General features: G+C 37.9%; 1 protein-coding gene across 1 annotated transcript in view; it reads left to right on the forward strand.

The window, feature by feature from the left end:
* Positions 1-22,897, forward strand: part of LOC136847683 (DNA-dependent protein kinase catalytic subunit-like) — a 132,315-nt gene that overhangs the window by 27,557 nt on the left and 81,861 nt on the right. The window contains 10 exon segments of the mRNA XM_067119482.1: positions 769-937; positions 5,822-6,004; positions 6,602-6,723; positions 11,179-11,259; positions 11,578-11,775; positions 12,109-12,279; positions 15,569-15,719; positions 20,340-20,446; positions 21,331-21,523; positions 22,219-22,329. Coding sequence (XP_066975583.1) covers positions 769-937; positions 5,822-6,004; positions 6,602-6,723; positions 11,179-11,259; positions 11,578-11,775; positions 12,109-12,279; positions 15,569-15,719; positions 20,340-20,446; positions 21,331-21,523; positions 22,219-22,329 — 1,486 coding nt within the window.

Consider the following 22,897-nt stretch of genomic DNA (forward strand, 5'->3'; position numbering starts at 1 on the left):
TGACAAATATATTAGTCAATTTGTATTTTTCATAGCTAACAAACCTGCGGTCTTAACTTATATGGCTCATCTCTAGCCACCCCTCAGTCAAGTTTCCTGGGATGGAAGAAACTGAGGCATCATTCTTTCAGTACATGCCTTGACAGTTTCCACCTAGGCCTATCAGCCTACCTCATTGCCACCAATTCCTTGTTTGGTATTCTTACCGGTTTCCAGCTGGCGCTAGAAAAATCATCCATAAGTTAAGACTGCAGGTTTGTTAACTATGAAAAATACAAATTGATAAATAAATTTGTCAATTTTTTTTGCTTTACATTTGAACTGCTGTATATTTTTATGATATTTGTTTGTTAATTTGTTCATCATTTTATTTTCTGTTTGCCTGCAGTGCAAGTCATTTCAAGAGTTAAGGTTGCTGGGCTATCCAAAGCTGCATTCCCGGTGCCATTATGGCATACTGAATGGGATTATCAGCCGGTGATTTCCCTACTATAACCCCAGTTATGATTTTCTCCCATATGTAAACTGAACTATTTTAGATATTAGCAATACCCAAGACATCCATACTGTAAATTGAATGAAAAGTGTGAAAAATCTTAGAGGATTCATTGTAAAACATTAGTTGTATGCATATAATATTAGTGCTCATTTTGTTTTTAAGCAGTGTTATGTTATACATAAACTATTTGACAGCTTCAAATTTTTTATATTTTATTTTAAGTTTTTTATTTTAGTTGGTTTGGACTTGTATAATTTTTTTTATTTCAGGTAAGTGATTTTATGCTGGAAAGTGTACTGAAATTGACATTAAGCATGTTAGAAGACTTCCAACTAATACCTGAACCGTTGAGACATCTTGCATTCCTAGCAGTTTTCAGTCTCTTCTATACAGTTTACAAGAAAGCAGAGTTTCTCCTTGGTTTTCTTCATTCATTTGGTAAGTGTTTCAGTTTATCCATATTAAAAACTGAGTACTGTATTAACTTGTGATGAGGAACTTTGAAGGTAATGAGATTTAGCTACCAATGAGAAACTTCGATCAGTCTTGCTCTCCCAGGGACCTCAGGTTCCTTGGCGGCATGTGACTCCCATGTAGGGTTCCTGTCTCGTGCTGCGCACACACCCTTGCGAGAGTTGTCAGACAGAGCTCTGACTCTCAAGACCATGTCTTGTCTCACTCTGGCATTGGAGAAGAGGATAGACGATCTTCATAGACCTTCTTTTCTGTGAGTATTCAAGGGATGGGGATCGGTAGCTCAACTCCGTCTCACGGATGTCATAGTGAACTCCGAACCTGTCGGCACCTGTTGCGAGGTTCGAGTTCTTCATGATCCCGTCCCCATTGGACTTTGTAGTCAGTGATGTAGGTCAGGTGCTGCTTTGTCCTGTTAGGGTGCTGTGGTACTTTCTGAAGAAGACTCAACATCTCTATTGAATGGCGACAACTTTGCGCTAGTACTAACTGCCCAAGAAAGAAGTGTCCGAGGACACAACTTTCTTTCTGGCCTTGTGAGATGATCGGAAGGGCATGCTCTGCAGCTGACATTAACGACACCTGTACACTCCGCCCAAGAGGTCACAAAGTGAATGGTTTGCTCCATCCCTCACATTCCGAAAGTTTCTGTTGGTCTGAAAGCAGAGATGTGGTCTCATCAGACCACATTTTTGTCTTTCTGCCTTCAGGTTTTTGCCCATGAGTCCTTGGAACCCCCTTTCCTTGGACTTGTGGTGGCTGCTCAACAAATTGTTTTCTTACCCGGCTCCCATAAGAGGACAGGTAGCATCTCACCTAAGGTGTGCAGTTCTGGAAGTAAGAGGGATTATGAGAGTGACTGGCCTCTCCTTCTCCTCCTCCTCCCCCTTCCTTGTTCCCCTGCTTCTCTTCCTTTGGGCAGAGAATGGGACTTGAACTGACACTGGCTGGAACTGGCATCTGATGCGGTAAGCTTACACATTGAGCACCCCTTCTATTTTTCTTTCATAGAATCATAGAAGCAATCCCGCTCCTTCCTCTAGCAAGGGGATAAGACAGACCCTTCTCTGATTTTTGCCTTATTGCCTCCGACTCTTAAGATTCTTCCTAGCCTATTTTCGTATGAGTTATGATTCCTCACTCATTCAAAAAGGTCCAGAAGTCTGACAATTGATCTCGCAGTTCCTATACTCCAATCAATATGTCAGAGGCACGGTACTCCTCCTTGCTCTTTTGACCAGGAGGAGTAGTCCAGGTGTGGCGAACTCCAGTCAGTTCAGAGAATTGCTCAGATTCCTTCCTCCAACAAGTGAGTCTTCCTAATGTAAAGGATTGATGGTTTGTATATTGTGTAGGAACAAATCACAGTTTTTTTAAGTAAATTGTATTTTTCCTAACTATATAGTAAACCCCCCATATTTGTGGTCTCACTATTTGCGGACTCACGTATTTGCTGATTTCTCTGTTGAACGTATCTACCCATTATTCGTGGAAAATTCGCCCATTCGCAGTATTTTTCACAGAGAAATATTCACTAATTACTGTATTTTCATATAATTTTCATGACTAAATGCACTTTTTGTGATAAAATTATTAAAATGCTCAGGTAAAAGCATTTTTAGAGGGTTTTTTGTGTTTAAACTATCAAAATAGGCAGTTCTAGGTGTTTTTAGGGGGGTTCTAAGTATTCATGGATTTTAGCTATTAGCGGGGGGTGCGGGGTGCGATACGCATCCCCAGCAAATAAGGGGGTTTACTGTACAAACCTAAGGTCTTTTATATTACATTTATGCCCACCTCATGCCACCCCTCAATCTGAAACCTGGGTCGAAAGGCAAATTGAAATGTTTACCTCCAGGCAGGTGGGACTCCTGCCTATTGGGCGGTAGTTACTGCTTAACCCCCTTGTTCAAGAGTTTTAATGGCCGTTTCCAGCTTCGATGTAAGTAAGTTCCTAATGTAAAGGACCTAAGGTTTGTATAATTAGGAAAAATACAATTTACTTTAAAAAGTTGTGATTTTATGACAGAGTGGTATCTAATCATTGACATTAATTTGGAAATTAGGTACATGCAAAACAGTATAGAGACTCCTGTATATGTATGTATGTATGGTTAATATTATATAAATTCAGAGATCTGTAAGGCTTCAAAAAATACCTCCTCTGCCAGAAGAAATTAAAGAAATTCATGAAAATCAACAAAAAATTAATTTACAGAAAAATGGCAATCGATGCATGCCATTACAAAGCCAAGGTATCACACAACTCTTGCAAATATCTAGGGCCTTCACAGAAAATAGCTTATGGGTTTTTCTTCTGAGAAGGTCTAGAAAAATCCAAAAGGAATAGACATTATTGTACAGCTAGTGGAGGATTTTCATAGAAAAATTGCCAGTGCTCTTGACTTTTATTAATTTATCATTACAGATATTTCTTATTGGTTGTTGATTTTATATGTTAGTTTAGTTGTCCTGACAGAAATATAAACCTTTTATGTTGTAGTATCTTTTAGCACAAGCTGAAAATTATACTTTGATGGGTATAGGTCATGCTGGACATTTTCTGCCAGAATAGTACAGTTCCATCACAGTTGAATACTTGCTAGAGATCATAACCTCCATCTTTGACAAGTTTCACGAACTCTGTGATGCAGATTCTTCATTATTTTTTGTATTCTTGAGGTTTAATTAATAATTGAATTGATTGAATCATCCTTTACTAGCTACAAATGACTGGGTTCCCTTTTTAACATCAGCTTTATTGCTGAATTGCTCTTACCAACACTTCACCCCATGCTGTTGAACTAACTTTGGCGCTTGTGGGCACAGTAGCAAACCTTTCATGTATACTTTTTTGCTAAATTTTGTGAATCGATGATTTGTGTTGTCTAGTTTCTTAGTAACCTTGGCATAAGATTTTTTTTTTTCTGTTTCAATCATGTCTAACACTTTCGTTAGTTCAGCTAAAATAGGCACCTCTCAGGCTCTTATGGGCTTGATCTCACTACTGCTAGGAACATGCCTTTTACCATTTGGGCACTGCACATGTTTATTAAGGCTTTTTAGAACAAAGAAGTGATAGAGTGCACTGGCTGTACAGGAGATAGGCTGCAGTAGAAGGCTACACTGGAAGTGAGTGTGAAGTGGTGCTCTGGTGTTGCATGCTTGGAGAGAGAAGGGCAATGTTTGGCTAGGTGCTGGGCAGAACAGAGGGTAACATGGGGGGTTACCAGCATTGTCTTATGATTTGTTTTGTTCCTGTTTTTGCTGGTTGGTGTGGCATGAGCAAATTGAAATTCATTAAAAATTTTTTTTCCTAAGAAGTAACTGCAAGTAAGTGGATCAGCAGATACAGGGGTCAGATTGTATATAAATAATATACAGTAGGCAGTCCCCAGTTAATGGTGGGTGTTCCGTTCCCGGCCAAGCGCCGCTAACTGAAAATCGCCAATAACAACACTAATAACCAGCTTAACGGCGCCAGTAACTGGATATCGGCGCCACTAACTGGGGCTCGATGCCAAAAATCCAGTTACCAGCATTGCTAGACAAGCGCCGTAAAACTGGATCGCCATTAACCAATGCTGCCAGTGAGCAGGGCCTGCCTGTAATAAAGTGTGCGGTGTAAAATCGTTTAAGAGCTTAAAAATATTAAAGATATTTTTTATATATTAGTGTGTGTGGCTATAATAGTTCCAGCATTTGTCTGTGTGGCAGCACTAGTGTTTTGTACCTTTAGTCTTCTCTTCCTCCACCTTCCTCAATCAGCTTAGTGAGCACATTGATGTTCACCCATCAGGTACGGGATAGTCCAGTACATGTAAATTTTTTTTTTTTTTTTTCTTAACTTCATATTCTTCACAAAATACAGGATGTATTTTAAAAAGGCAGTAAAATGTTGAACCATCGAATGGCCTTTTGTATTAGCACCATTATGGGTTTATTTGTAGGTGTTCAAAGGTTGTTTAAGTTGTTTTTTCAAGGTTTTATTTGTCATTTTTCAATTTGGGTTGTGAGTCATGGGATGAATTAACAATGCAGGCTCGATTTTATGCTATATCCTCTCTAGGGTGTTGTTTGAGTCTTTGATCCTTCCTTCCTCAAGCAAGGCTCTACACCCTCTCTCAAGGCCTGAGACCCTGCTGCTCTATCATCCCTAGGCCAGATCACGTAAGAGGTTACAGGAGTTGATGCAATCTTGCATGCTCTTACAACCAGGTTCATGACATTTCTTGGTAGGGTTCAGCATCCAGTCTATTGATGGAGATGATCTTCCATGCAGTGAGTGAGGCTCTTACATGAAACATGATGATTTGTATTTCCTTAGGAACATATGATGACTTTTTAAAGTAATTCTATAACTTCCACCTCACTCCCCTTGCTTTGTCCCTGAGGCTAAAGGAAAAAGTGCTTGGTGACAGCAAATGAGTGACGGGTATTCCCCACTCACCTTCTATAACCAGCAGTTAGCCCAACCTGTTACCAAGTTCAATGACCATTTACAACTTGTACTGAAGGATACCCCCACATAAAAGGCTTTGGTGTGTATACGTTTGTATAAATTTCCATTTATATGGGTTGAGGAACCTAACCTTTATGTATGTAGAGGAGTCACTGGTAAAGAAATGCATTGTCTTATGTATTACACTGTAAATTTGATATTTTTTGCCAATCTTGTAATTATATATGTAGTATTGTTTGTTAATGTGTTGTCTTTTTTTCATCTACAAAGTTGAGTACTGTATTGCTATTTGTTTATATTGCTTGGAACCTTTGTCCATGTATATTTGTAAAGTGCTTATTTTACAGTGAGAGCAAAATGATTGTCCTAATTTCTTATAATTTCAGTATATAGATTCATCCTCATCACATGTTCACATGAGCCAGACATTGATACAACCATAGATCAAGGTGGTGGTACAGGGGAAGAATGGAAGGGCATGAAAAATGAAACAGTGACCTACAAGACATTTTTGCCTGTATGGAAGGCATTTTTAATACCGGAGAAAGTAGCAAGTATTAATGTTAAAGGTGAGTTTATCTTATGATTGCACCTCTGTGATGTGCAGTGATAGAAACTTGGTTCCTAGCTTTTGCAAAAACCTGTTAGAAACCTTAGTTCTTTGGTCTTATGCTAGGGGATTTTTCCAACAGTGTGCTACACAAAACACTATAATCAATACCCTTTGGCAGGAAACTTTTATTTTGTTAAAAAAAAATGTTTATCAGTGAAAATGATAATCTTTGCATGTTAATAGGAAACTTGCATTGTGTAGTCTTGGTAAAACAAGTTTTCATGACTTAAAGTTCATGTTTGTTTATGACTTAAAGTTCCATGTTTGTTTATCACTCACAATTGATGTGTCCTTCCTCCTTCGTCCTCAGTTTTATTAATTTGGAGTTTATAACTTAACAAGTTTGGTCGTATATATATTAGTAATAATCCTTCCTGTAATAGAGCAGCCACCTCCTTGGATATTGCATAAAATCCAATCATGTGTATTACTCTTAAACAAGCACGGATAACAGCAACAGTAAGTTGGTCCATCTTCCTCAAATGTACAAGTTAGGTATACTATTATGGACATTGTATTAGTTGGCTTAACAGCCTTTCTTTTTTATTTTCAGACATGCCAGCTCCTGTAAAAACAGAAATAAGCTCGATCATGTATTCAAACTTTATATTGTGTGTTTTGGAAATAAGTGAGAAACTGAATCTGGAAACTTTCAAAGGCACTGAAGAGAAACTGGTAGGTATATGATAGTGCATATTTCTTCAAAGTAGATCTTGAAGTTAATAGAGCTTTGGGTTTATATTTGTTACTATGTAAATGCTGATAAAGAATTCTTAATGGAAATTTGTAATAAAGTTAATTTAATTTTATCCTTTAAAAAGGGATAAAGAAAAATGTTCCTCTGTCACATAAATTCCAGTGTACAAGTAATGTGTGTTTATTTAAAATCTATACTGAGGTGCTTGATTGTATTTCACATGTGAAATAGAAATTGTTCTGACACGATGTACAAACTGTTGGTCCTTTACATTAGGAATCACTTTAAGCGAAGCTGGAAATGGCCATTGAACTTTTGAACAAGGTGGTTAGGCAGTTAACTACCATCCGGGAGGCGGGAGTACTGCTTGCCCGGACGTAAACATTCCATTTTGCTTTCGGCCATCATTTGCTGCAGATGTGTTTCTCGCTCTCTGTCCTGACTGCTGTTGAGCTGGTTTTCCGGTGGGATCTTTTCTTTTGTTTTTTTGCATGATGAATGTGGATAAACCTCATTAGCCCTCCTTCCCCCAGAGTGTGTCTCCTGGGGCAGGGGATAAGAAGTGCAGTAGCTTCTGTTCTCATGTTGATATGGACCTGCATGCCCTTTGCTCCTCTGGCAGGGGACGTGTGTTCTCGTAGTTCACTGTGTTTGGAGTGTTGTTCCTGGTCTGCCGAGCAGTGGGTGAAGTTTGAGGGGAGGAGACAGTACTGAAGGAAGCCTGCCAAGGCATCATCTGAGGGTTATACGGCCCCGTTGACTCACTTGGTGGCTGTCCGTCGGGATCATTTCTCCCTCCTGGCAAGCTTCCCCTTATTGGTGCCTCTCCTTTGGGTGAGGACTCCCCCTCATCTTCTTCACTCCCTTCATCAGGTGTGGAAGGCCTCAGGCCAGCGGATGATCAGGACATCCTCTTGGGGTCTCCCCTCACTTCGGGTGGGAATTTTTTCCCCTGGAGCAAGCAGAGGCTCCCTCCTTTGAACCAACTTTGCCTTCAGGTTTGGCAGTGGAGATATCTCTCAGTGGGCAGGTTGCAGACCTCACCTCTACCTGGCTTCACCTGGGTCTACCTGGCGTTCCATCATTGGAGGGCCTGATCTCCCATCTGTTCGGTGCTCCTGTGACTACCCACGCCGCGGCCACTTCCACCTCGTCAACAGCCACCATGATGTCTTTTGCCAAGTTTATTTTGTTGAGATGTGGCCCTCCCTTGGTACCTGAGTGAGCTTGTCGGTTTTAAGCTTCTTCAACCACTTAGCTAAGTTGGAACAGTTACCTGCTGCTGCTGCAACTGCTTGCACTAAGGCTCAGCAAAGTGAGCCTCCAGTAGAGGTTGTTTTTCCAAGGGAAGTGCTCCTGTGGCAGTGACCATGGCACTTGCTTTGGCCAGTTTTTTAACCCTGGAGGAGAATAAAATGTGAGCTAGGAGCAAGGCGAAGAAGCTTTCCTCTTGTTCCTCCTTGTCAAGCTTTTCCTCTTCCTGCTCCTTTTCTTTTGTCTCCTTTTCCTTTTGCAGGAAGTAGTGGTCTCTGAAGGCCTCTCAGAAGAAGTCTCATAGGGATTCAAGTGAATGCCATTCCCCTGGTAGGGGTGGTGATAGTGTTTGTTCACGTCTGGGTGTTACATCTACCATAGGTAGGGTCAGCAAGGGGGTTACTAAGCATAGTCAGTACCCCATGTCTGCTCTTGCCTTTCCAAACGAGGACTGCTCATGACCTGTCCACTAATTGTTGAGTCAGTACTACCCCCTTGCCTAATGTGTGAACAGTCCTTGGACTGTGAGCGAGCAGATGGGGGTTGCATGCAACAGGTCTCCCTTGTACGGTACTCACAGGTACTGGAACGATCTGTGTGCATAACTGTGCTGCACCCTGTCTGCATGTGTATGATAGTAGCCGTGACTGCTTTCCTGTGGTCTCAGGAATTCTGTTCCATGCATGTGTTATCCTCAGCCCATGGTACATTGATTGGTACAAGTGAAACTAATTGTGTGCCGTATTCAAATAACCATGTACTAGAGAAGGATGGTTAGTCATCTCCTCATGGGAGAGGATCCTGTTCATACTTCAGGGGATCTTGTGTGCCTCCAGAACCCCAGAAAGCAGTGTTGGAACAGCCATTTTGAGAGGCCTTTACACTCTTATGTGAGCATGATCATCTCAGGGAGGTTTCCATGTTACACAGTCTGAACCAAATCTTATTTATGGAGCTCACTCTCTGGAACAAAATTCAAAGTAAGAGATCCCATCCTTCCAAGGACTGGACAAGATGTCAAGAAACTTTTTGACATGCTTTGCTTAGACTAGAGGAAGCTTGCTGTCAGAGGGTTCACCCAAGGTCTTGTAAGGTGCTTGGGTTAGGCTGTGAAAGACAACGCCACATCCAACTCCCTGGAAACTTGAATTTCAAGTTAGTGGCCCCTGTGGGCTTGTTCCATATGAATAGGGTTCATCTTCTGAACAATAATAATAAAGCTACACACAGGATGACAAGACTTAAAAATTCCTCATGCATGGGACTCCATCAAGGCATGAAATTCAAGCTCTTCAGTATTAAACCTGGTTTATGGCTAAGCAAAAGCCAGCATAGATTGACAGGAGCTTGTTTTAGCAAAGATAAACAAGAAAGTCCACATCCTGCTGAACAGACACTGGCCAGAGAGAGACCCATAGCCAGCGAAGTCAGCAGATCTGAAAGCCACATGACTGGAGGCTAGTAAGCAGTAGCCAGGGTCATTTTGAGACCCAGAGAGATCAAAATTATGTTGACCACTCAACAGAACAGTTGAATGGGTGGTGGAAAGCTGAAACTTCCAGATTGTCCTAAGGATATTAGAATGCAACTTCCATCAATTCCCCGGGGAATGGAAAGGTAGAACAAAACACTGAAAGCTTTCTGTTCAGCCAGGAACCAGATAGATTTAGCAAATCTACTTCCAGGGAAGCAAGGAGGAAGAGCTCACCCTGCTGTCTGCATGAGGTAGATGGGGCAATCCTTGTGTCCAATTAATCCAAAACTGGATATTGAAAAAGCTAGTTAATTATCTGTAGGTGTTCAGGAGCTCCTGCCCCCCAAGAAACAGGGAAGACCACTACTAGAACCCATACAGGACTTTTTGTGAGAGGCTCTCTGGGATTCCCTTCTGCCTCTTCATGAGATGAGGGTAAAGGAGAAGATGAAGAGGAGGAGGAGGAGGAGGGACAGCTTGACAGAGGTGGTGTGGGGGAAGGACAGCATGGCTTATACTTCTTCCTCTCTTTACTCTGGTCTGGCTTTCTTCCTCTAAGGAAGTTACAATAGTTGATGCCGTGGGGCATCTTCCATGGGAAGGAAGAGAGCTACTGGAAACTCTACTGCAATGATCTTCTAGCAGTTGCAGCAACAACAGGTAGCATTATAAGGGTGGTTTGTGGCAGCGAGGAAAATGAGGTAGATCTCGCTTGAAGGCAGCTCCTCGGCTGAGAATATCCCCTATTACAACAGTACAGCTGAATCTGAAAGGAAGATGAGTATTAAACAGTAGGGATCCACCTAATGAAAAATGGATGGGATGAAAGCTCCACTCTTGACATCTTTTACACCTCTTAAAAAGACTTATTTCTCAAAAAAAAAAAAAAAAAAAAAAATGTCAGCCAACAAACACAAGTTCAGCTTAGGAATGAGGGGAACGCAATAAGACATCCGAACATCAGAACAGGCAAAGAAAATAATGGCTAGTGACAGAAGGTGAATGAGGGGTATTCCTTCATTCACCCCATAGCCACTAGTTAACGACCTTGTTACCAAGTTCAGTGAATATTCCAGCTCACTCCAAGGATACCCCTGTATAAAAGTTAAAGTAAAGGCCAGGAAATTGATGGACCCAGAATTCAGCAAACTGGTGCTCTAATTGCAATCATTCCAATGCTATTCCATCATGATGTGATCATATATGGTCACAAACCAAACAGATTGCAATGCCCTTGAATCATCTTAAAAAGAATAGAATTATTTTAGAAATCAAAGTAAATTAACATCATGTATACTATAAGAACAAGCACAAAATTTACTTAGTAACCAAACAACACAAACAGCCAGGTTATACAAGCCCTGTAAAAACATGGTAAAGTTTCTAAAACCAAAGGTCAGAGCTTTCATTAAAATTTTACAGTATTCATAAAGTATATTAAATACTTGTGACAATAATTAGGAAGAGAAGCTAATTCTTGTTCAGGCTTAAATTACTGTAAGTTTTTTCCATTAAAAAAATTACAAATAAATTTTGATAATCTTTCACAGGGAAAACCATTATGGAGCTGCTTATTAATCAAAAGCAGGCATTGGCATTGAAAGTTTTGTACATCCATGCAAAAATCATCCAATCTACAAAACTGTGAACAGATGATCCTGAAGCTCTTATTAATTTTGTATTTTTCATTTTCTTTACAATTCAGGAGGATGATGCAAGTCAGGGAGAAAATGTTACTTCAGATCCAGTGTCTGGTCTTAAAGCCAAGACTCCCAAAGATTTTCAGGTAAGGTTGTATTTCAAGTTCCACCAACAAATAGTATTTTGAATTTCATTCAAGATTTGAAAGTTTAATGTTATGATTCACAACTTTGTAGGATTCCAAAATTCAGTAGAATCTGTTAAATTGTGGTCAGAGATTTTGCATTGATACTGTATCCATTAATTATTTTGATTGTAAGTTTTCTTAATTTCTACTCAATACTGATATATGGAAAGATTGCAAGCTGCTTTGAAGCATTTCAGGTGCTGAATATTTGTGATGTGTTTCATCAAAAAATAATTACCAGCATTTCTTTTAAAATAATGGAACACATATTTTCAGGTTTACATGAATTTGGTTGCTTTACTTGACGAGGTACTACCACTTCAAAGTGATATTAACATGGAGCAGCATGTTCCTCGTCTTATTCACTACTTTGTGCGGAAGTCTTTGTCACAGCCCTTGGTGTCAGCTCACTACTCTGCTATTACTACCATTCTGAAGTGCAGTAGATATTCATTCCTTTTCAGTAATAAAAAGGTCAGTTGGGTGTTTGGTGTTTTAAGAAAATGTTTCATTAATTGTGTGAAAACCAATTTAAATATATTAGAGTGCATAAACTGATGCTGGTTTTGTTGTACCATTTCATCAGTTTCAACAGTTCATGTTTCCAATGTTCATTTTCACCATGTAAGACACTCTCTATAAGACATTCTATTCTAAAATAAATAAAAGCCACCTGCATAACCCTTAGATGTTTCCCTTAATCTGGAACAGCTTATGTAATGAAAATTAATAAGATGTATGAGAAATAAAGTAGTATCCTTAAATTTTAACCTGTTTAATGGGAACTAAGATGTATTTTATTTTCAGGATGCAAGGTCGGTCACTGTAATCCACATGATAAAAAGTTACACTGTAGAGATGCTACAGCGCTGCCGACAATACCGGGATCAGCTTCTTGTGTCGGTTCTTATCCTCATTCTCCAGCTGCCAGATTCTGTGGTAGTGGATATATTTCCTGAGCTTATTCCTGCTCTACAGGTATGTATAGTAATGTTGATATATGCAAGTTATTCTGTGATGTTTGACAAGTAGTCTTGATCATCATTTTCATTTACATTTTTATTATACCAGGCCTTCCCATTTCACAGTTCTGTGATATTTTACTAAAGAGAACTAAAATATTAAATTTAATAATTATGGAATGTATTAAATCTCATTTCAAAGTAAAGTTTTTGTAGTGTAGTATTGAATATAGATAATCCAGTTACAATAGCAAAGACTAAAATATAGAATTTTTTTATGAAAAGCCTGCAGAATAACACGGTAATGAACTATTTTTGGGAAGTTGAATTCATCTGTGGTTAAACATTTGATACCAGAATGAGTTATGAGAGCAAACTTTGGCTATGCTTTTGCTGGCACCAAACTTCTCGTTTTTTATGTATAGAAGGAGCCAATGGGGATGAGAGAGGGAGAGGGGCTTTATGTGGTTGAAAGGCAGACCCTAGAAGTGGTAGAACATTCTTGTTGCTCTGGGGACACACTGGTATTAAGAGGGTAGTCAACAACAGTGCCAGCTGCCTGGGTAAAGTGGAAAGAGTTTGCTAGAATACTGGTATATGATGCATTTATAAGGCCTGTACTACTTAATATAGTGGAGACAAGGGCAGTGACAAAGAAAATGGAAGATTTTGGAAAGGAGTAACTACAGAATGCTAAAATTAATGGCTGAGATCAGTGGGAAGATCATATTACAAATGAGGATACTATGGAGAGATGTGTTCACTGGCTGGGAAATAGACTTGAGATCTCACATACAGTATTGAAAGAGTTTGGATGTAACAAAAATGAACGAGGACTAGTTAGACAGAAAAGTAGTAAATTGAAAAATTGCAGGACAGAGACCAGCATTTTTATTATTGAGTTTTTCATAAAAAAAACTCCAAATATTAACCATTCTGCCGGTTTGGATGCATATGTCTTCCGTTCAGATTGGTGTTATTCTCTCTGTCTCTATAATAATTCATAAATAATTAAACATGATATTTCAAGTAAGGACATTCTCTCTCTCTCTCTCTCTCTCGTGTTATTCTCTCTGTCTCTGTAATAATTGATAAATGATTTCACTCTCTTAAGTAAGGACAACCCTTATTCTTCTCTCTCTCTCTCTCTCTCTCTCTCTCTCTCTCTCTCTCTCTCTCTCTCTCTCCTAGTTAGCACTCGCACATTTTTACAACTTATTATTTGTCTGTACGTCTTTACCTATACAGTAGATAGTTTAAATTGATCTAGTTTTACCTGTACCATCTACAAAGTGTAAATGCAGTAGTGTGACAAATATGTTCTAAAACATAGAGACATAATAACTAAGAGTTGTATTACTCAAAATAAAAAACACTGTTTGTTCATGAAAAAGCATTTCAGAACAAAGAGAAAGAGATGCAGACTAAAGAAGTTATTAAAAAGAGATTGTGAAGACCTCCAAAAATAGATCAGTCAGAAGGGGAGAGAGAGAGAAATTCTCTTCCAACTCTATTTTTATGTCAATCATTTATTTCTTTTTTTAAGGGTAATGTATTAAGCTAACTTTTAAATGAAATTACAGTAACTTTAATTTCATTTAAAAGTTAGCTTAATAATTTGGGAGCATGATGAGGGTCATATTTAGTGTTTAAACTTTATAAATAAGCATTTATTAGCATTTTTAGAGACCATGCCAAACTTACACGAAAATTCACCTTGCGCGAGGGGTTCTGGGTATGACTGTACTGCTAAATTTAAGCTGCAATTGGAGAGAAAAGTATTCAAATCAAAATTACTGGGCATGAAAGAACACATTTTGCTGTTCTTTTCATGCCGATAAAAGATAAATACGTAATGTTTGTATTATGAGGAAATCAAGTGAAAAAAGTGAACTGAATCTCTTGATTTTTTTTTTACACAAAAAACATGCCCCCAATGCCATCTATTAATGAAAAAATGACTAAATTTAGTTCACAATGCGATGTATTTAAGAACACTTGATGCAGTGAAAAATAACTTTGTCCCATATAAATAGAGTATCTAGAGATTCATTTACGCTAACTAGAAGTGAGAAAATTGCTCTGAATTAAGTTGAATAAGGTGAAATTAACTTACCTGGTAGTAATCGCCCTCAGCTGATTTCCAAAACAAAACATTGATCGCTGTGTCTGTATTTTATAATACAATAGCAAGAGTATGAGAATACATGCAATCTTATTGGATACAGTGAAGTAAGGCATAACTTTTTAAAATATCCATGGAAAAGATGCATATCATTATGTTTGTATTTTATATTATGGTACTAATATGTGAATATTACATATGCTAATTTTATATCAAGTGTATGATGTGACCCCCTTAAAATTAGCTTCAAAATTAGGTCTTCAAAAGTCGTATGGTATGCGAGTATATACTGTTTATTAATCTTGAAATTGTCTGTTACTGTTTTGAAGTTTTTTTAATCATTAGTAATGATATAAAACTTATAAGTGCATGACATCCATTTTCGACATGTCTTAATATTTATTCCAGATTTACTTTTATGACTCATTATGGTATCAAACTAATCAAGATGGGCATAACCACACTCTCAGTTTCCTTCACCTGGTTCTTCTCTGTAGTTCCTTTCCATGCTATACAGTATTAGGATTTATTACAAGAACGGTATTAAATTATGCTCTTGCAACTGCATTACAGACTCTTATTTGGGCTCATTTTGATATATTAAAGTTTGTATATAAAAGGTTGAAAAGTGGATAGTATACATAGAATTTTATTACTTTATAAGGAATTCTTAAATTAGGTTACTATATCATTAAACAGTTGATAATGTTCATGGTAAATTTGTTTACTAATTAACATTATTACACTTAATATTTTATATATATTGAAACTATAATTGTCTCCAAATTTAACAGCTGGTTTAAATTACAGGAAGGTTAATACAGTCGATGATGCTTAGCTCACACTGTGCTCATAAAAATTCAGTATTTATTCACATTTTGACACCATCATGTGTAGTTACATCATTATTATTATTATTATTATTATTATTATTATTATTATTATTATTATTATTATTATTATTATTATTATTATTATTATTCAGTATATGAAACCTATTCATGTGGAACAAGCCCACAGGGCCCATTGACTTGAACTTCAAGCTTCCAAAAAATATGGTGTTCATTAGGAAGAAGTAAAAGGAAGTAAAGGGATGATAAACAGGGAAAGGAGAACCAAAGTACTGTGGTGTATTGTAGTTTGCTGTCAGATAGTTGATAAACATCTTTCGTTTACACAGATGGCGTTACGACTGGGTGTAAGTTACTTGCCCCTGGCTGAAGTTTGTGTCAAGGCTCTACAAAATTGGTCCCAGTTGATACCAAAAGATATCCTCCAGAAATACTTTCCATCTGTCATGCCTTTGCTGCTCCCATATTTACGCTCTCAAGGTAAGGGTGATTTACACAAATAGTTTCTATTTATAAACTTTTAACATTTCTGTGCAATACAGAAAGTGCCATTCAGATGTCAGAGGAAGGTAGGTTAAGAAAATAACATTAGTGTACCCCTTTGAGAATGTATTAGAATTAAGAATAATATTTATTATGGAACAGACATGGAGGAGGTGTATTTCCTCTTGAATATATTTTAATACAGTATACTGTGATCAGCATTAACATGTTGCTGTATGCTGTGTTAGCGAGCGCATTTCAGTACAGGCAGTCCCCGGTCATCAGTGGGCTCGGTTATTGGCGATCCGGTTTTACGTCACTTGTCTAGCGATGAAAATCACCAATTTCCACTTATTAGTGCCGATAATCAGGTATTGGCACTGATACATACCTAACAGAGGCGCCAATCTCCTGTTATCGGCACCAGTGCGCGATTTTCGCTTATTGTCATGCTGTTGGAACAGAATCCCTGCCGGTAACTGGGGACTGCCTGTACAGACAGTCTCCAGTTATCAGTGGGCTTGGTTATCAGCGATCTGGTTTTATGGCATTTGTCTAGTGACAAAAATCGGCAATTTTCAGCCCCTAAAATCGCTGCTTTCCACTTATTGGTGCCGATACATACCTAACAGAGGCACTGATGACCGATTTTTTATGCCAATAAGTGCCGAAAATCGCAGATTTTAGGTTATTGGCGATTTTCGGTTATCGTCACGCCATCAGAACAGAATTCCCGGGAACTGAATGTATTGGGAAAGGCCACTCTGTCCAAAAATTCTGTATGCTCAGCCTCAGTAAGTTTTCCTTTCATTAATGAGGTATTTTCCATCTGGTGAAAGGGTGCACATTGAGGTGTCTTGCCAGCGGTTATCGGAATCATTCTGAATCGCAGATACTGGTGCCGTACTACAGTACATTCTGGTTTAAAGTTTTATTGTCTGACCTGGTCTCAGTTGTTACCAATTGGAGCTCTTTGAGTGAGTAGGCTGTCTCCTATTATCCATTCTAATTTCAAAAGGGATGTAGACAACTGATTCAACTTCTTTTTGTGCTTAGGTATTTTATTACCCTGTTCCCATGCCTAAGATTTTTGGTGAGTATACTTTCTCTTTTTGGGCTGACTCTGCAGCCTCTCATGAGAAATTTTTACATATCACTTCTGATCCCATATCCAGGACACCTGAATTCCTTTTGGGAATCATTGATAGCATCGCTATGCCTCCTGGAATTCTGAAAGTACTGCAGGCAAAATTTTCCCATCAGGGAACCCTGCATGAAATGATGAGCCAAGGCAGTTATATCACCAGTGCCTGATGGTATAGAAAGTACAGCAAGCAGAATTTTCCTTTCAGGGAATCTTGCATGAACTGATTGAGCCAAGGCAGTTTTATCACCACCTCCTGCCACTCTTGAAGTCCAGGATACATCACTACCCACTAGAAGGTACAGACACTTCAGATGAGGTTGGGTGGACCCCATCAGGGTCCCCTCAATAAATGATTGCTGCATGGGAAAGGCAAGATTCTCATTTGAAGTATCTGTCTCACATAAATCAGAAGACTTCCCTAGATCTTCTGGATCCAGAAGGGAAATTTCAGTGGCTATATCCACTTCATATCAAGTATCAGTGACCTCTCCCAAGAAGAGACTCTTCATCTCCTATGGAGGAGTTTAAGTGGGAGTTCCTAGAATCCACTGCTTTTGGAGTATTGGCCCAAAGATGGTTTCTGTTCAAAGAGGGGTGGAAACACACAGCCATATGTAAATAATAGCGAGGATAATACTAAAATTGTTTTCAAATATACCAACACAGTAAGAAATAACCTAATAAAAAACAACAACAATCATAATAACCCCATAGTACCAGGAGTATACAAAATACCATGTAAAGACTGCAAAGGTAAATATTTTGGAGAAAGCGGTAGAGGATTAGAAACACCTTTAGGGGAACATAGACGGGCTTTCTCATTACATTCTCAAAATATTGCAGTAGTTACCCAAGCATTCAATAACGATCATAGACCAGACTGGATTAGAGCCAACACCATTCACAAAAGTATAATGTCAACATAAGAAGATTAGTCAAGGGCGCTGCCATAAATAGAGGAGAGTCATTTAAGGGAAACAAGTCGTTTGTTAGCGAGGACCCGCTAGTTAACTTCCATGTAATCAAAACATTTATTAAAGGTTTTAATGTTAGGACAGGCTCCGTCTTTTCCTTCGTCTGTTGCTGCCGTTATCTCTGACATCACCCCGCAGACACCTTATAACAGCTGGGATTCCGAGGATGTCACCGCTAACAATGAATTACATGCAGAACAAGAACAACAGGTGAGGAGATCAAGAAGGATAGCCACGCGGAATATAAGAAGAGGAGAAGCAATCACCTAGTTCTATAGTCGACCGTCCTGCTTGTCACCTCGTCCGTTAGAAAAACGCATCGTTGAGGTCGTCCACTGGTTCCATACTTAAAATTGGAGCTAACGTATTTACTTATTGTGTCAGTAATTTTTAGTTAGACTGAAGATGAACCCAGGACAGGGTTTGAAAGCTTTTGTAACTTTTTTTATAAAATCAACAAGAATTCACCATTGAATATTATTGTGGACCTGATATACAGCATATCCCGTTCTCGATCTAGAGGAGAAAGACCTACCTATAGGCTATGTTAGTTGGTACATTAATAAAATCAATAATTATTGGAATTATCCTACCAAAAATATATAGTATCAGTATGTATAAGATTTTAAAATATTTGGCAAAGCTCACCATTTCAAAAAGTACTTTTGTATTCCCTTAGGAAAAATACAAACATCAACACCTGTGACATCACTGCCAGCAGAGTAATACCCAGTGGAAGTACTGTAGATCCGCATGAATGTATTCCTGTAACATTGGAAAGGACCCCGATATTAAGTATAACTGGGGAACTGTCAATACCACAAAACCATTTAGTTTGATTATAAAATAGCACAAGGGAAATACTGACCTTTAGAAAGCACCAAGGCTTGTAAGTCGAGCATGATTTGGAATTATGATCACATCTATGTTTTGTAAACAAGAAGGTAGGCTAACCTGATTTACCCTTTCACTAACTTCAAATTATCTTCCAATGTTAAAAAAGGCATTGTATAATAAGTTCAATAGCAAAATTGCCTAAAATTATTGCCTTAATGCTAATACAGGCAGTCCCCGGTTCTTGGTGGGTTTTCCATTCTGACAGCATGACAATACAGTAAGTGAAAATCACCGATAACTGAAAGTTGGCAATTTTCGGCACTTATCGGTGCTGATAACCGGAGATCGGTGCCTCTGGTAAGTATGTATATTATGGTGCCAATACTTGATTATCTGCGCTGATAAGCAGGAATTGGTGCATAATGGTGCCGAAAATCACTGATTTTTGGCACTTGACACGTGCCATTAAACTGGATCACTGATAACCAAGCCCGCCAATAATTGGGGACTACCTGTACTCACTTTGTTAAACGAGAAAAAACAGCATGGCAATTACAGGGTAGCCTAGCAATCTACTCCTAAGTTCTCGCCTTGCAAGAGGCTTGCTGGTTCCCAATAAACAAGTACACATAAGCCTACCCGTTAAAATTTTAAGGAACTAAAACTTTTCACGGTCTTAAAACTAAGTACTTAGGTTGACTCGTGTTGAGAGGGTGAATAATGCGTAGCCGAACACAATTTCTGGAGTACAACCTGTGGACTAGTGAACTCTTGGACAAACCAGAGTGTAATGAAGATGACCAGAACAGGCTGTTGCCACATCTGTGCAAGTGAGACGTAGAGCCTAAGTAGTCGCTGTATGACAGGAGATAGAGCCCTCCTGTCTTGAGTTCTTTATATTTTATCACTGTGCCAACAAGCACTATTCTGGTCGAGACCAACTATAAGAGAATTCTTTGTAATTGGTTGGTCTGTCTTATGGAGCCCTGGTGGGACCATGAGAGTGTAACTCCTTTGATGATGAACAGCGGCTACATTATCGAAAAAGGATATAAACTGATTTATATGGTGCAGTTGCTGCCTCTTCCATTTCCTTCACTTTCAAGGCCCATGTCACTAATAGATTAGTATCCTTTTCATTTCCAACCTTATATGCATTGTTAGTAGCTCCAACTTTGTTTACATTTTCTTTGCAGCAAACGGTTTTTGTGGTCAAAGTGTATGTCATCTTATTTTTAAGTTTTTAGTTTAACTTATTACAGTTAATTTGTGTATACAGTATTGTTTTTATGGTAAAGTAGATTTATGTGTACAGTATGTGTATTTTATTGCCCACTGGACACCTTTAAATTTTCTTTACATTTCCATACTATCTGAGTTATCTGTAGGTTTATGCAAACGACCTCAAAGCTCAAAAACTGATCCATTTAGTTGTAGATTAAAATTCTCAGGGACAACTTTAATCCCATCAGTGGAACAAAGAATTCCACCACTGATGTTTTGCACTTTCTTGCCATAATATATTTGTGTATCTTTCAACTATAGTTTTTACATAGTTATGACTAGCTATTACCCCAAAGGTTTTAGTAGACTAAATACAAAATCTGGTACTTGAATCTAAGTAATTATTCTTAATTATTATATATTTCTTATTTTAAGAGAGTGGAGGCCAGGCAGAGGTTTATGCAAGAGTAATGACAGTTAAGATGGCTTTTGCAAGACAGCGACGGAAAGTAGATCAGAAAAAGATGCTTGAGAGTAAGCAGGTAGGTCAAGTGATCAGTCTTATAAACCTTCTTTTCAAGTTCAGTATTTTCATTTATTGTATCGTTGAGGAACAGGTTAATATTTTCATTGAGGAGCAATTTTATTTGAAGTAAACTTACGTATGATATTTATAAATATGGCAGCTGAGTTATTAGCAATTTTAACAAGCAGTGTAACCTATTTTTAGCTGATTTTAAGGTTGTTAGTGACTACATAATTCTCGGTTGTCGTATCTAGTCAATGAAGGAAATGCTGAAATACCTTAAAGTGAATGGTTTTTCAATTTAAGAATTGTCAACTTGCTACCCTATACCGTATGTTGTCAGTTTCTACAATACAGTAATGGTTAAGACAGGCTCAACTCTGTTACCAGTAAGTATTATCCACATAGATATGTTTGAAAATTGCAGCTATTATTCTGTTACACTTGAGATAAACTTATGGTGAATGTTTTGTAAGTAAGGAGAGCTCATGTTAAAATGACGATAAAAAGTACAATATCTGCTTGCATGTTCAATAGTGAGCTGTTGAGTTTATAGGGGTGTACACAGGGGGTGTATGAACTTTACCATTAAACGAATGGTTGGCTGTACTTTGTTTACATTTTAATATGCAGAATGTCCATGTATGCTATCAGCTGTTCAAGACTTTTCAACTCACATAACTTTTGGGACTCAGATATACATATGGTGGGATGTCAAGTGGTCACATGTTAAGCTATTAATATCTGTACATGTACCAAAACAGTGTTTGAGGCTGCTTTTATTGTTTTTTGAATAATTTCCAATGCTGTACTGATACAACCATTTATTTATAATAATAATAATACAGTAATAATAATAATAATATGATGATGCTTTACTCTGCTTTTCTTGGAATACAGGTAGATGAGACTTTAATGAGGAAAGTTCAAATGTTGATTCTTCATCTTGTTGGAAATCTAGATCCATCCCTGAGTCTTAGCATCATTCCACAAGATCCTGACTCATTAGCTGAAGCTGCCGTCACTTGGGATACCATCAAGCATGTTAAATTTGCTACACCTTTTGAACAAACAAAGATAGACATACATCTTGGTAAGTTTATAGGGGCTTATGTTGTAATATATGAGCAAAGATTGGTTAAACAATTAGTTAAATATTCATATAAGCTGGTAATATAAGTTGACCAGTGAGTTTTTTTTTTTAGGTAATTTTAAATTTTACTCAAGATGAGTGTGTTTTTTACTTGATTCTTTCTAATGGAGTAATGTGTTGTGCTGTACCATTATTTTAAACTACCTTAACATTAGTTTTTTCATTCCCTTGAGGTTAAGCCCTATCCTTCTTCCTTCCTTTTTTCTTATTTTCTTTGGCTGTAGTATGAAAAGCCTCTTAGTTGTGTACTAGCTGGGTCTTCAGCTGATCTTTTAGTATATGCCTCCTCCTGTTGTGTCATGTAGGTATTCAGGGAATTACAGTTTTCCCCCCTGTGGTTGTTCATCAACTTGTGTTATGCTTGTTATGCTTACCCTGTCATGACAACTCCTCCCACACAGTTGAAGGAATTTCAGGCATTTTACAAAGGGATACCATCATATATAGATATACATGAAGAGAGATCAACCATCTGTTTGGTCTATCTGTCATCAGTGTGTACTTTATTTTCTTATATGTAAGGACTGTGTCAGTAGGTAAAATTTTGGGCCCAGATTTTGTAGTTGTCCCTACAGGAATACAAACCAAAGACACGAATAAAGTAATTTTCACTTTCAAAACATTTCTTTTTTCAGATGGTCTTCTTCCATATGTGGTTGATATTGCAGTAAACTCAAGTGACCGACAAACAAAGGTTGCAGCTTCGGAATTGTTACATGCTGTTGTTATTTTCATGATAGGAATGGGTAAGTTTTCTTTTATCAAAGAGGAGTATATTACATAAACAATACAGTGGAGAGCATTAATATATAATTTTTAAATATATTTTCAAAATCAAGTTGACTTTACAGAAGAATGTGACGTTTCAGTAAATTTTTACATTTTAAGGTAAGATAAATTCATTAAGAAAGAAAAGTTATATAAACCTTTACTTTTTATGAAATAAATAATTTTGCAACTTGTACCTCAGTGAAAATAATTTGTTGAAATTTTATTTGTGCACTGATGGTCTTTAAGTCAGATGGTAACTTGTAGTAGTTCATGATCTTTAGAATTGTTACTGTAATTACAAAATATATAGAATCCCTTTTTGTGCTCTTTGCCTCATGTTGGTAAGCAGTCCCTCAGTGATAATTCTCTAAACAGGAAATGGGATGTACCTCCAGTTTATGGCTTTTTGATTTAGGTCAAATTGAAATCCTCCCATGGTTTATTTATGATAGGACAATGCTATAGTAAAAGGTAAGATTTCACTGTGATTTAGGTATCATTGAAAGGTTTATTGATTGTTCTGAAAAGCACTGGTTATAGAAT

Source organism: Macrobrachium rosenbergii, chromosome 17 (genome assembly GCF_040412425.1).
Source record: "Macrobrachium rosenbergii isolate ZJJX-2024 chromosome 17, ASM4041242v1, whole genome shotgun sequence".
NCBI lineage: Eukaryota > Metazoa > Arthropoda > Malacostraca > Decapoda > Palaemonidae > Macrobrachium > Macrobrachium rosenbergii.